Consider the following 14,958-nt stretch of genomic DNA (forward strand, 5'->3'; position numbering starts at 1 on the left):
GGGCTGAAACAGGTCTGGTTACCTAATTTAGATCTGAATTCACTGTCATCCTGCAGTTTTCACCTCTAATCCTTAGACTGAAACTTCAGGAAAGATCAAAAAGCAATATTTATATATTAAACAGTACGCTGACTGACTGACTAATAGATTAATGCACAGCCTAAACCACTGGAGCTAGAAACGTGAAATTTGGACAGTAGATACCTTTTGTGACATAGGCTCCAACTAAGAAGGGATTTTTTGAAATTCAGCCCCTGCAGGGGTGATACAGGGTATGCAAGTTTGTATGGAAAAAAATGAAAACAGGACCTTGGCCTTCAAACTTGATAAATATTTTCTACAAAAGAAATAAATAAACACATTCTTCTGTGTTTAAACTAACACCTGTATATCAGAAACTACTTGACTGAGATACACAAGAATTAGTATACAGACTCTTCAATACATAAAAATAAACACATATTTTAATAACTAAATAAATATGTGCTTCTACATTAAAAACATTTTAATTTTCATCTTTTTAACATGCACACATATTGTGTAATTATTAGCTACTAAGAACTGTAACAAAATAATAGTTGTAGCGGTCGTACTATGCACACACTACCACCGCTGAGTATAAAAGCAGCAGCACAGCACCGGCAGCTTCATTATAAATGCCACATTTGCCTGTCTAGTGTGGAAGACGAATGTTCTCTTCGTTCCCTTTTACTAATTCATGTCTGAGAAGTAAGCTTTACGAAACCAAGTAACAGCATGCTTTGTTTTAGCAAACAGAAAAATGTTTGTGCAAAGGACTCAAGGTCTGAGCATTCCACACATGAGTCTGCCTTATCACGTTTTCCCTTAGCTTACATCTGAACGCCATAACAAAAGGAGCCAAGAAATCAAGTTTTACAAGGGACATTAAAGGGGCTCAAGGTTTGTGTATAATAAATGTGTTGACTGTTGCATTTTATAATGATATTAAATCACGCATTCTAGGGGTATAAAACTGGACCCCACCCAACAGACGGGGTTCAGAAGAGCCCTGACGCTGTCATGTATATTTGATTGTCTGCTTTTCTGAAACTACGCTTTTCGGTTCTATCTTCTAATTTGTAAAACTGTACTTTTCAGTGCAATTTTTAAGTTTTTAAACACTTATCAAATAGATATTCCTATCATATATAGATATCACAAATATATATTTCTATTCATTTATTCTATTTGGTATCCTCCTAAATATATCTTTAGCATTTCAACCTCCTTTCTCTCAGATCACACACACTTTTAAAAAATATCTTATAACAGCTCCTATTTTGTCCCACAAATATTATTTATTTCACTAAAATACAAATGGTTGACGAAATTTTGAATGTTAATGGGGAAATGATGCACCATGTTGTCATTTCCATTATAGAAGACGGGGCTTGCTTATTTTGGAGTCTGTCCTTTTTAATGTACAGTACCCAAGAAATGGTAATGGAAGTATGTTAGCAAATCACTAAGTATGTAGTAGACAATTTGATGGAATTTTCAATTATGTCTCATGATAGTAATGGTGACCACTACTCCACATCAACTGAATACTACACCTACTGTATATGTTGCAGCCTTCGACTTTTCGTGGCCTATGGGAGTTAGAAGTTGCAGGGCGACTGTTTCATTTTTCCTTTGAGGTTTATCATAATGGCATTATTTATGTAAAATCAGGTGTTTAACATCATCCTCTGAGACGATTACGGTTTACACACAACCTCTCAAGCGGTCATTTTGATGCCTATCTTCTGTATAATTCAATTAGATCTGAAATAACAACTTCACATGTATGTAAAGCTAATTCTGTTATTGTTGCCAAAAAGATAACCAAGCGACGTTTAGAAATACCCACATCTCAATGTTGCCCTTGGTCTCCATCTTTTTTCCTCTTTTTTCACAAATCAGCATTCTGATGATGCTTTGTCTATATTGCAACCATCGGGAGTAAGCCTTTCTCTGAAGGGAAAGAAGAAATGCCTTTTCACCCCCTCAGGGTGAAATTCCACGTTTATAGCTCCAGCAGTTTAGGCTGTGCATTGATCTATTAGTCACTAATTCACCGGAAAATTTCATATATAAAGATAAAATATATAAATACAAAAAATGTACAGAATAAAATATCTCTCTATGATAAAAAAAAATCTTGGAAGGAGATGAGATGTGATTTTCTTGGAGAGACACTTAAACGCCCACGAGACGAGTCTTTGTACCAAGAGATTTAACCACACCCGGGGCTGGAAATAAAAGACAGAGTAGATGACAAAGTAGAACGTCATAAAAATTAAAAAATGTTGGCACGGTACACATGCAGAATAAGTTAGAGATAATGGAAGTACGAAAATTCGAAAGTCTCAAAAAAAGGATAGTAAAGATCGCATTAGCGCAAACAAATGGAAATTATTACTTGGTGAAATAACGGAACAGCAAAAAGATTGAATATATTGTTCGTATTTAAACTTTAAGTCGGAGACTTGTAGATCGTCTAATTTGTGTTGCCATCAGGGGAAAAAAATGTAGTGTTTCTTCCCAAAGAAGAAGCGTATCTGAGAGAATTAAAAGATTTGTTGTTTGGTGAAAGTGAAATCCCACGAGAGAAAATTTCAACCACATACACGGTTCAATCATTTCTCATTTGTGTGGATGCTATTGTCTGACAGTTTCTCTTGTGAAGAGAAAGAAAAAAACTGGCAGTTATATGTTGCGTTGTCATGATTTAATTGCAAACACGGAAATTCAATGTGATATTGATGAAAAGTTGAAAGCGAAAAGAGATCGAATATATGGTCATAGGATGTGGCACGGCAGCAACAGCAAACCAGCAGCTGATCAAGCAAAGAGGAGGTTTTAAAAAAAAAAACACCTGTATTTGTTTCCCATTGTATCACCGTTTAAGAGGGGAGTTCGGAGGAGTGACTGCGTCTCCTTGGGGTGCGTTCAGCCCCCCCTTCACAACGCGGGCAACAGAGACGCAAAGTGACTGGCATGTATAATAATAATAATCATCATATCATAATATCACATTATAATAAAATCAAAATGAATATAGTATTTTGTTTCATATTTCAACTATGAATAGCCTGCCTGGGCAATGCCTGGTAATCCAGCTATAAATGATAATTATACAAGTGTTTATATAAAATACAATAGGGTAAAGCCTTTCCTATCTAATATAGAACCCCTATAATACAGTCACAGTGGCATTGGTACAAAGCTTCTGCCCTTCTTTTCGGTCTTGATTCAATAATTCTCCAGTGTTTTAGAACAAAATTCTGAAAAAGTATTTTATTTTTTTTTCTAATTTTAACAACAGTCAGTCTTAAAAGAACATCCGTCTTAAAAAGTTTTTAGTAGCTTAGAAATTACTTTTTTCTTATAAAATACAATTGCACATACAGTACAGGCCAAAAGTTTGGACACACCTCCTCAATCAATGTGTTTTCTTTATTTTCATGACCATTTACATTGGTAGATTCTCACTGAAGGCATCAAAACTATGAATGAACACATGTGGAGTTATGTAGATAGCAAAAAAAGGTGAAATACCTGAAAACATGTTTTATATTCTAGTTTCTTCAAAATGGCCACCCTTTGCTCTGATTACTGCTTTGCACACTCTTGGCATTCTCTCGGTGAGCTTCAACAGGTAGTCACCTGAAATGGTTTTCACTTCACAGGTGTGCCTTATCAGGGTTATTTAGTGGAATTTCTTGCTTTATCAATGGGGTTGGGACCAGCAGTTGTGTTGTGCAGAAGTCAGGTTAGTTGGGCGATCATTTATTTTTCAACAGGACAATGACCCCAAACACACCTCCAGGCTGTGTAAGGGCTATTTGACCAAGTAGTTTTGATGCCTTCAGTGAGAATCTACCAATGTAAATGGTCATGAAAATAAAGAAAACACATTGAATGAGGAGGTGGGTCCAAACTTTTGGCCTGTACTGTATAAACAGCAAATTTCACCAAGTGATTACCTTTTTAATTACATTTTCTTGCGTCTTTATTTCTGGCTATAATTAGTGAAAGGCCTCAAGGTTACTATTTATTTACTTTGAGAAACATTTATTTATAATAATAGAATGTATCAATTAAACAGAGCTGAAGTCAGAGATGGATGGTAGAGATGTTACATCATAAACTGCAGGACACAAAAGGGGTGAACTAGTATTGCTCAGCATGAGTTTGCTTAATTATAGATTTTCATGTGAAACTCCAATAGCTTGTAGACATTTTTTTTAAAATATTACTAGACCCTGAGCATAGCAAGTCCACTGCAGACACAAATCAGTTTTTAGACTAAGCCTTTGCTGTTCAGCTAAGGGGAATTGTTGCCTTAACATAATAAAAGCACTTTTTGTCATTGGGTTTTAAATATTACTGACTAGCAAAATACCCATGCTTGGCAGCGGAGAAATAGTGTGTTAAAGAAGTAATGAAAAAGAAAAGGAAACATTTAAATAATAACGTAACATGATTGACAATGTAATTGTTTTGTCATTGTCATGAGTGTTGCTGGCATATATATCTATCTATCTATAACTATATATCTATATATCTATCTATAACTATATATATATCTATATATATATCTATATATATATATCTATAAATATCTATATATATATATATATATATATATATATATATATATAGATAGATAGATAGATATAGTGATCCATCGCTATATCACGCTTCGACTTTCACGGCTTCACTCTATCGCGATTTTTTTCTCATACACGCTTACGTCACTACGCATGCGCTTTCTGAGAACTTTTATCTAAGCCCTACGATGGCTCCTAAACGTGCTGCTTTTTCTAAGCTTTCTGACAATAAAACTAAGTGCCGGAGGAAGATGCTTACTATCCAGGAGAAGGTGAAACTCTTGGATATGATTAAAGATACCAATACCCTACAAAAGCCTCCTCACGCATATGAAAAGACAGCGCCAGCAACTGCCTATCAAGATGTTCTTCAGCCGCGCACCCAGACACCCACTGCCTACACCTAGTACTCCTTCAGCGGAAGACGACAACAACGCACCTGCTGAAAATACTGCACCAGCCTCTGAAGACTCTCCTACTGAGGTTGTGCCTTTATAGGTTAGTGGTTGTGTGTAAGAACTGTGTGTGTCTGTGTGCAATTAAATGTACAGTACAATAATCTACTATATAAAAGCGTTCGGGATTGTCCTTCCGTCCCGTGAGTGCAAAGCGTAGCGTATTCCGCTTATTACAGACTTACTACTTGTGGCTTGAGGTGCGGTTTAATGCGCTGATGTGATCAGAGTTCTGGTGCTCTCATCGTTCCCTTGATTTAGCTATCCATTCCTAAATAATTAAATGGGCAGGCTATTTCGTATCAGTGCAATACGCTGCTTGTTAAAACGGATGACTCCTGCTCTTACGTGCAATTAGTGCTGTGTGGGTATTATGAACTATCGTATCTGTTCAAGTTCTATTTAAATTTAAATATAAGTAATTTTTATTTGGTCAACAGAAATATGTTTAGTAGGAATGTAAGTTAAATTTAGTCATCATTGCATAAATTTTTCTTCACCATAGAAATTTAAAGACTAAATTCAACTTCCATTCCTACCAAAGATATTTCTGTTGACTAAATAGAACCTACTTATATCCAAATTCGAGCTATTGAGCTGTTGCCTGCCTGCCTGAATAAGTCACCGTCGCTTCACTCTTACTTTTTTACCATTCATTTAATCATGGCTAGACGCGGAAAAATTATAACATGGAAGGAGGATTACACGGAGTATGGCTTTACCAAAACAATTATTGATCGTGAATAAAGTATCCATTATTCATAAAGCTTCAATTGGTGATCTGTTTTTCTGCATTAACCTCATATTTTTTCATACTTCTTCTCAAACCAAGGGGGTGCGAGGGTAAAATGAACCGGGAAGCGCTGATATATATATATATATATATATATTGAATATATTGAAATAGTTTTACTGTCAAATAATGCAAACAGTATGCGGCACGTGTTTCACCCTAATTCTGGGCTCATCAGGCAGTACACACTCACTGCACCCCCTCTCGGGAAGGAATCGAACCTCGGACGTCAGCGCTAGAGGCGAAGCCTCTCATATTGCGCCACAGTGTGTGGTTCGTTTATTTGACAGTATGTAGATCGTGGTGTGTATACATATATATATATATTAGTTTTGAGAATGCAACGTATAGTTTTGTCCAGGAGGAAAGCAATGTTGTAGCTGTCTTCACACAGCTTCTCCGCTGCTTTATAAACGAACGCTATATAAGGCCATCGTTTCTCCTTGCTTCGCGGTTCTGTACTGTTTATTGTTCGTTTATTACGATTCTTATAGTTATTGTGTAGCTATTCGAGACTTACTTTACTGTTCAGGTACCCATTTCCTTTATTTAATCCACGGCTTGTACGTTATTTTTTGCTTGTTTATTATGATTAAATAGATATTTATTGATTCCCTTCTTTAGCTGACTGGCTGCTCATATAAGACGCTCCGCTGGTTTTTTGTGAAACAGCCTTTACACAGCTTCTCCGCTGTTTTATAAACGAACGACATATAGGTCAGTCTGTCAGTGAGGGCTTTGCCTTTTATTAGTACAGATTCTGAGAAATGTCAAGTAAGGTTCAAGGATATGCATTCTCTTGCTGGCCAACAACAGCAGCAACCCTGGCCATTTCTTTAAACTGCTAAAGAATTAATATGAAAGAACCAAAAGATTACAACCAAAAAGCTTCCAGCTGAGTAAATAAAATTAATGAAGCCTTAGAACACTTAAAAGTGTGGACAACCAATGGGTTCCACAAAGTAAATCTAACCTTAACTCACAAAACTGTGCAAGACCAAGTACAGTAATTCCTCGCTATATCGCGCTTCGACTTTCGCGGCTTCATTCTATCGCGGATTTTAAATGTAAGCATATCTAAATATATATCACGGATTTTTTGCTGGTTCGCGGATTTCTGCGGACAATGGGTCTTTTAATTTATGCTATATGCTTCCTCAGTTGGTTTTCCCTGTTGATTTCATACAAGGGACGCTATTGGCAGATGGCTGAGAAGCTACCTAATCAGAGCACGTATTACATATTAAATAAAACGCCTCAATGATATACGATGTGCTTCCCGCGCGGTGCTTGATTGTTTGCTTTAATCTGTCTCTCTCACTCTCTCTGCCTGACGGAGGGGGTGTAAGCAGAGGGGCTGTTTGCCTAGAGGATACGGACGCTCCTCTAAAAAATGCTGCTTTATCGCGGTGCTTCGGCATACTTAAAAGCATGTATTGATTTTTGTTTGCTTTTCTCTCGCGCTCTCTCTCTGACATTCTCTGCTCCTGACACGCATTCTTTGAACAGGAGGATATGTTTGCATTCTTTTAATTGTGAGAAAGAACTGTCATCTCTGTCTTGTCATGGAGCACAGTTTAAACTTTTGACTATAGGGTGTTATTTCATATCTAGAGGGATCTAATAATGTTAACAGTGTGGGAGAGTTTATAAGGGCTTAAAATAGATAAAGTGGTGTGAAAAACTATTTGCCCCCTTCCTGATTTCTTATTCTTTTGCATGTTTGTCACACAAAATGTTTCTGATCATCAAACACATTTAACCATTAGTCAAATATAACACAAGTAAACACAAAATGCAGTTTTAAATGATGGTTTTATTATTTAGGGAGAAAAAAAAATCCAAACCTACATGGCCCTGTGTGAAAAAGTAATTGCCACCTGAACCTAATAACTGGTTGGGCCATCCTTAGCAGCAATAACTGCAATCAAGCGTTTGCGATAACTTGCAATGAGTCTTTTACAGCGCTCTGGAGAAATTTTGGCCCACTCATCTTTGCAGAATTGTTGTAATTCAGCTTTATTTGAGGGTTTTCTAGCATGAACCGCCTTTTAAGGTCATGCCATAGCATCTCAATTGGATTCAGGTCAGGACTTTGACTAGGCCACTCCAAAGTCTTCATTTTATTTTTCTTCAGCCATTCAGAGGTGGATTTGTTGGTGTGTTTGGGTCATTGTCCTGTTGCAGCACCCAAGATCGCTTCAGCTTGAGTTGACGAACAGATGGCCGGACATTCTCCTTCAGGATTTTTTGGTAGACAGTAGAATTCATGGTTCAATCTATCACAGCAAGCCTTCCAGGTCCTGAAGCAGCAAAACAACCTCAGACCATCACACTAGCACCACCATATTTTACTGTTGGTATGATGTTCTTTTTCTGAAATGCTGTGTTCCTTTTACACCAGATGTAAAGGGACATTTGCCTTCCAAAAAGTTCAACTTTTGTCTTATCAGTCCACAAGGTATTTTCCCAAAAGTCTTGGCAATCATTGAGATGTTTCTTAGCAAAATTGAGACGAGCCCTAACGTTCTTTTTGCTTAACAGTGGTTTACGTCTTGGAAATCTGCCATGCAGGCCATTTTTGCCCAGTCTCTTTCTTATGGAGGAGTCGTGAACACTGACCTTAATTGAGGCAAGTGAGGCCTGCAGTTCTTTAGACATTGTCCTGGGGTCTTTTGTGACCTCTCGGATGAGTCGTCTCTGCGCTCTTGGGGTAATTTTGGTCTGCCAGCCACTCCTGGGAAGGTTCACCACTGTTCCATGTTTTTGCCATTTGTGGATAATGGCTCTCACTGTGGTTTGCTGGAGTCCCAAAGCTTTAGAAATGGCTTTATAACCTTTACCAGACTGATAGATCTCAATTACTTCTGTTCTCATTTGTTCCTGAATTTCTTTGGATCTTGGCATGATGGTTGGCTTTTGAGGTGCTTTTGGTCTACATCTCTGTGTCAGGCAGCTCCTATTTAAGTGATTTCTTGATTGAAACAGGTGTGGCAGTAATCAGGCCTGGGGGTGGCTACGGAAATTGAACTCAGGTGTGATACACCGCAGTTAGGTTATTTTTAACAAAGGGCAATTACTTTTCACACAGGGCCATGTAGGTTTGGATTTTTTCTCCCTAAATAATAAAAACCATCATTTAAAAACTGAATTTTGTGTTTACTTGTGTTATATTTGACTAATGGTTAAATGTGTTTGATGATCAGAAACATTTTGTGTGACAAACATGCAAAAGAATAAGAAATCAGGAAGGGGGCATATAGTTTTTCACACCACTGTAAAAATAACCATACAAACATATGGTTTCTACTTCGTGGATTTTCATCTATCGCGGGGGGTTCTGGAAAGCAACCCCTGCGATCGAGGAGGGATTACTGTATTCCAATTCCTCAATTTCCTGTTACATACCCAAGGATGAAAACTTTGTCACAAACCATCAAGGTTGAAAAAGTAATTATGACTTTGAACTAAAACTAAACTACAGTTGAAATACCAGTAAAATCACTCTTCAATCCATTTAAGTTTATGAAACATTTCATATTCATATGATGAAGCATATTGAATTTAGTACAAACTTCATGTCTGCTTGAGCTGTCTAGTTACAGTGCGGGGAAAAAAGTATTGAACGTATAATCTTTTTCAGTAAATATACAGTATTTCCAATGAGATTATTCACATTAAATTCTCATCCGACATTTGTATTAACTAAAGAAATCCACAACTATAAAGAATTCATAACATTACAGGCCATAAGTAAAGGTATGTGTAATAAAAGTGAAATGACATAAGGAAAAGGCATTGAAGAGGCTAATTTAATACAAAGTGGAGAAGCCTTTGTAATGACGGCTTCAAGAAACCAATTTCCTGCAGTGCACAGGTGTGATTTTGACTCATTCTTCTAAAGTGATTGCCTTTAAATCTTGAAGATACCAAGGGGCCCTCTTGTGAACCCTGATCTTTAGTTCCTTCCACAAATGTTCAATTGGATTTAAGTCAGATGATTGACTGCGCCATTCTGACAACTTCATTTTCTTTCTCTGAAATCATTTGAGAGTTTCTTTGTTGTTTGTTTTGGATCGCTGTCCTACTAGAAGTTCCACCCATGTCTCATCCTCATCATCCTGTTGAAATGCAGCAGATTCATTTCAAGAATCTCTTGCTACACGGCTCCATTCATTGTTCCTTCAATTACAATATGTCTGCCTGTACCATGAGATGAGAAACAGCCCCACACCATGATGCTTCCACCTTCAAACTTCACTGTTGGCATAGAGTTTTTTTGGGTGATGTGCAGTGCCATTTCTTGTCCAAACATGATGAATCATATAACAGCCAAAAAGTTAAAACTTTGGTCCAAAGGTTGTGTAGCAAACTGTAAACAAACTTCAACATGCCTTTTCTTCAGTAATGGAGTCTTGTGGGGTGAGCATGCATAGAGGCCACGCCAGTAAAGTGCATCACCTATTACTACCGCTTTCCAAGTGATCCTTTTCTCTTGGCCTACTCTTTTGATTACCCTTCTAACTCCCGAGTCAAAAATCTTGTAAGGACCTCCTGTGAGTGGCCTGTTGACGGAATGATGTTCCTTCCACTTGCAAATAATGGATCCAATGGTGATTACAGGAAGATTGAGAAGTTATGAACTACATCTGTAATCAGTACCATTGATATGGTTGGCAAAAATGGGAGAACCCTTTGCTTTTACCCACCATGAGATAGTTCTTGTGTGACAACTTGGTAGCAAAAAAACATTTTATACCCCATCAATATGTACTAACACAGCTTATATAAATTTGCACAGATAGGAGGTGAATTACTTTCTAACTGCTTATGGATTTCAGTTGGTTCCTTGCTTTGGTGTACTGCTTTTTCTTAGTATGTTCAATGCTTTTTTCCTGTGTCATTGCACTTTATTACACATACCTCTATTTATTGCCTTTAATGTTGTGAATTGTTTATATTTGTGGATTGCTTGAGTTAATGCCTTATGGTGAGATTTTCATTTGAATAGCCTCATTGTAAATACATTTACTGAAAAAAAAAATGTTAACGCGTTCAATAATTATTTCCCCCAAAGTAAATTTTAAGCAAAAAATGTACATACAATTTAGCTATTGTAATTCAAGTTACAGTAAACAATTGAATTTACAAAGCATTAAACAGATGACACAAAAAATATTATCCCTCATAAAACATTAATGGATTTGACAGCACAGGGAACAAAAAAATGTACAGATAAAATATAATCATACCAGCATCCTTAATGAGCAGCTGGTTCATATCCTCTGCTATCATTGGCTCTGGAGGGAACAAATAAAATCAGAAATTAAGAACATATCAAAGTAATTTTCTGCATTAAAATAAACATAACTTCACTTAATAGTGGTAGAAGTTTAAGAATTTTCCAAGAAAGTATAAATATTAATTACAACATTTCTCATATTTTTGTAGTATACCTTGTCATACAAGTGCAACTAGGAGGAAGCTGAGTGGATCAAGTGGAGGTAATTATGTGCCAGGCCAAGAAGGTGGAAGGGTGCACTAATCCTACTTCTGTTATCTCTGCAGGCCAGATATGGGAAAACCTACACGACACACCATCAAAAGACGTCACTTCCGGTGCCACGAACAACATCACTTTCGGTCCTGGCTCCACGAACAACGTCACTTCTGGTCCCCGAATGACATCACTACTGGTCCCGGCGTCACGAATGATGTCAAAACCGGTCCCGGTGGCAAGAATGACGGCACTTTCGGTTCCGGCCACAGATGATGTCACTTCCAGTTTTGGCCTGTAAAGCCGCCATCAGTTTACTATTCAAGCAGTTCAATCTGGGAACTCAGCAGAGCAACATTGCTGTCCTTAAATACCCAATTGCAGCCAGGGACAATATACAGGTGGCTGCCCCAAATCTTTTTTGTGTGTTGAGACTGATTCTTTTACAACCTATACTTGAAGACCAAACATCACACCAATTCTCATTGATAACAGGCCAATACAGAAATGCCAACTGACATGATATGCCTCTTTGAGACTTAGAAGAAAAACTAAAGTACCCTGAAAAAAATCCTTGCAAAACAATGGCAACCATTAAAGTCACAGAGACGGGTATTTAAATCAGAACACTAGGACTGCTCCTCCTTGAACCGTCACCTTATCGTGGTGGAGGGGTTTGCGTGTCCCAATGATCCTAGGAGCTATGTTGTCCGGGGCTTTATGCCCCTGGTAGGGCCACCCAAGGCAAACTGGTCCTAGGTGAGGGATGAGACAAAGAGCGGTTCAATAAACCTCTAATGAAGAATAAAAACCTTGGACGACGTTTTCCCTTGCCCGGGCTGGTCACCGGGCCCCCTCTGGAGCCAGGCCTGGAGGTGGGGCTCGATGGCGAGCGCCTGGTGGCCGGGCCTGCACCCATGGGGCTCGGCCGGGCACAGCCCGAAGAGGTAACGTGGGTCCTCCTCCCCATGGGCTCACCACCTATGGGAGGGGCCAAGGAGGTTGGGTGCAGTGTGAGTTGGGTGGTGGCGAGGGGGGACCTTGGCGGTCTGATCCTCGGCTACAGAAACTGGCTCTTGGGACGTGGAATGTCACCTCTCTGAAGGGGAAGGAGCCTGAGCTAGTGCGAGGTCGAGAGGTTCCGGCTAGATATAGTCGGACTCACCTCGACACAGCTTGGACTCTGGAACCAATCTCCTTGAGAGGGGCTGGACTCTCTACCACTCTGGAGTTGCCCCCGGTGAGAGGCGCCGAGCAGGGGTGGGCATACTTATTGCCCCCACTGGAGCCTGTGCATTGGGGTTTACCCCGGTGGGCGAGAGGGTGGCCTCCCTCCGCCTTCGGGTGGGGGGAAGGGTCCTGACTGTTGTTTGTGCGTATGCGCCAAACAGCAGTTTGGAGTATCCACCCTTTTTGGAGTCTCTGGAGGGGTTGCTAGAGGGCATACCTTCTGGGGATTCCCTCGTTTTGCTGGGAGACTTCAATGCTCACGTGGGCAATGACAGTGAGACCTGGAAGGGCGTGATTGGGAGGAATGGCCCCCGATCTGGTGTTTTGTTATTGGACTTCTGTGCTCGTCATGGATTGTCCATAACGAACACCATGTTCAAGCATAAGGGTGTTCATATGTGCACTTGGCACCAGGACACCCTAGGCCTCAGGTCGATGATCGACTTTGTGGTCGTGTCGTGGACTTGCGCCATATGTCTTGGACACTTTCGGGTGAAGAGAGGGGCGGAGCTGTCAACTGATCACCACCTGGTGGTGAGTTGGCTTCGATGGTGGGGAAGATGCGGTCAGACCTGGTAGGCCCAAGCGTGTTGTGAGGGTCTGCTGGGAGCGGCTGGCAGAGTCCCCTGTCAGAAGTAGCTTCAACTCCCACCTCCGGCAGAACTTCAACCCGTCCCGAGGGAGGTGGGGACATTGAGTCGAATGGGCCATGTTCCGTGCCTCTATTGTTGAGGCGGCTGACCGGAGCTGTGGCCGCAAGGTGGTGGTGCCTGTCGTGGCGGCAATCCCGAACCCGTTGGTGGACACCGCGGTGAGGGATGCCGTCAAGCTGAAGAAGGAGTCCTATAGGACTTTTTGTCCTGTGGGTCTCTGGAGGCAGCTGATAGGTACCGGCAGGCCAAGCGAACGCGGCTTCGTTGTTGCTGAGGCAAAACTTCGGGCATGGGAGGAGTTTGGAGAGGCCATGGAGAACGACTTTGGACGGCTTCGAGGAGATTCTGGTCCACCGTCCGGCGTCTCAGGAGGGAAGCAGTGCAGTGTCAACACCGTATATGGTGGGGATGGTGCGCTGCTGACCTCACTTCGGGGCGTTATGGGTCGGTGGGAGGAGTACTTCAAGACCTCCTCAATCCCACTAACATGCCTTCCAATGAGGAAGCAGAGCCTGGGGACTCTGAGGTGGGCTCTCCCATCTCTGGGACTGAAGTCACCGAGGTGGTCAAAAACTCCTTGGTGGCAGGGCCCGGGGTGGATGAGATACGCCGAGTTCCTTAAGGCTCTGGATGTTGTAGGACTGTCTTGGTTGACACGTCTCTGCAACATTGCATGGACATCGGGGACAGTGCCTCTGGATTGGCAGACCGGGGTGGTGGTCCCCTCTTTAAAAGGGGACGGAGGGTGTGTTCCAACTATAGAGGGATCACACTCCTCAGCCTCCCTGGAAAAGTCTATTCGGGGTTCTGGAGAGGAGGGTCCGTCGGATAGTGAACCTCGGATTCAGGAGGAACAGTGTGGTTTTAGTCCTGGTCGCGGAACAGTGGACCAGCTCTTCACCCTTAGCAGAGTCCTGGAGGGTGCATGGGAGTTTGCCCGACCGGTCTACATGTGTTTTGTGGACTTGGAAAAGGCATTCGACCGTGTCCCTCGGGAATCCTGTGGGGGTGCTCGGGAGTATGGGGTACGGACCCCTGATAAGAGCTGTTCGGTCTCTGTACAACGGTGTCAGAGCTTGGTCCGCATTGCCGGCAGTAAGTCGAGCCCGTTTCCAGTGAGAGTTGGACTCCGCCAGGGCTGCCCTTTGTCACCATTCTGTTCATAACTTTTATGGACAGAATTTCTAGGCGCAACCAGGGTGTTGAAGGGGTCGGTTTGGTGGACTCAGGATTGGGTCACTGCTTTTTGCAGATGGTGTTGTCCTGTTTGCTTCATCAGGCCGTGATCTTCAGCTCTCTCTGGATCGGTTCGCAGCTGAGTGTGAAGCGGCTGGGATGAGAATCAGCACCTCCAAATCCGAGCATGGTCCTCAGCCGGAAAAGGGTGGAGTGCCCTCTCAGGGTTGGAGGAGAGATCCTGCCCCAAGTGGAGGAGTTCAAGTATCTCGGGGTCTTGTTCACGAGTGAGGGAAGAATGGAGCGTGAGATCGATAGGCGGATCGGTGCGTCATCCGCAGTGATGCGGGCTCTGCATCGGTCTGTCGTGGTGAAAAAGGAGCTGAGCCGTAAGGCAAAGGTCTCAATTTACCAGTCGATCTACGCTCCTACCCTCACCTATGGTCATGAGCTATGGGTAGTGACCGAAAGAAGGAGATCGCGAATACAAGCGGCTGAAATGAGTTTCCTCCGCAGGGTGTCTGGGCTTTCCCTT

The 14,958-nt window shown here is 41.3% G+C and overlaps 1 protein-coding gene across 2 annotated transcripts in view; it reads right to left on the bottom strand.

The window, feature by feature from the left end:
• Positions 1-14,958, bottom strand: part of ipo11 (importin 11) — a 357,709-nt gene that overhangs the window by 132,205 nt on the left and 210,546 nt on the right. For both annotated transcript variants that reach the window (XM_039758699.1, XM_039758698.1), the window contains exon 14: positions 11,120-11,167. In XM_039758699.1, the coding sequence (XP_039614633.1) occupies positions 11,120-11,167 (48 nt within the window). The remainder of the gene's footprint in view (positions 1-11,119; positions 11,168-14,958) is intronic.

The sequence above is a fragment of the Polypterus senegalus genome, chromosome 7 (genome assembly GCF_016835505.1).
Source record: "Polypterus senegalus isolate Bchr_013 chromosome 7, ASM1683550v1, whole genome shotgun sequence".
Lineage (NCBI taxonomy): Eukaryota > Metazoa > Chordata > Cladistia > Polypteriformes > Polypteridae > Polypterus > Polypterus senegalus.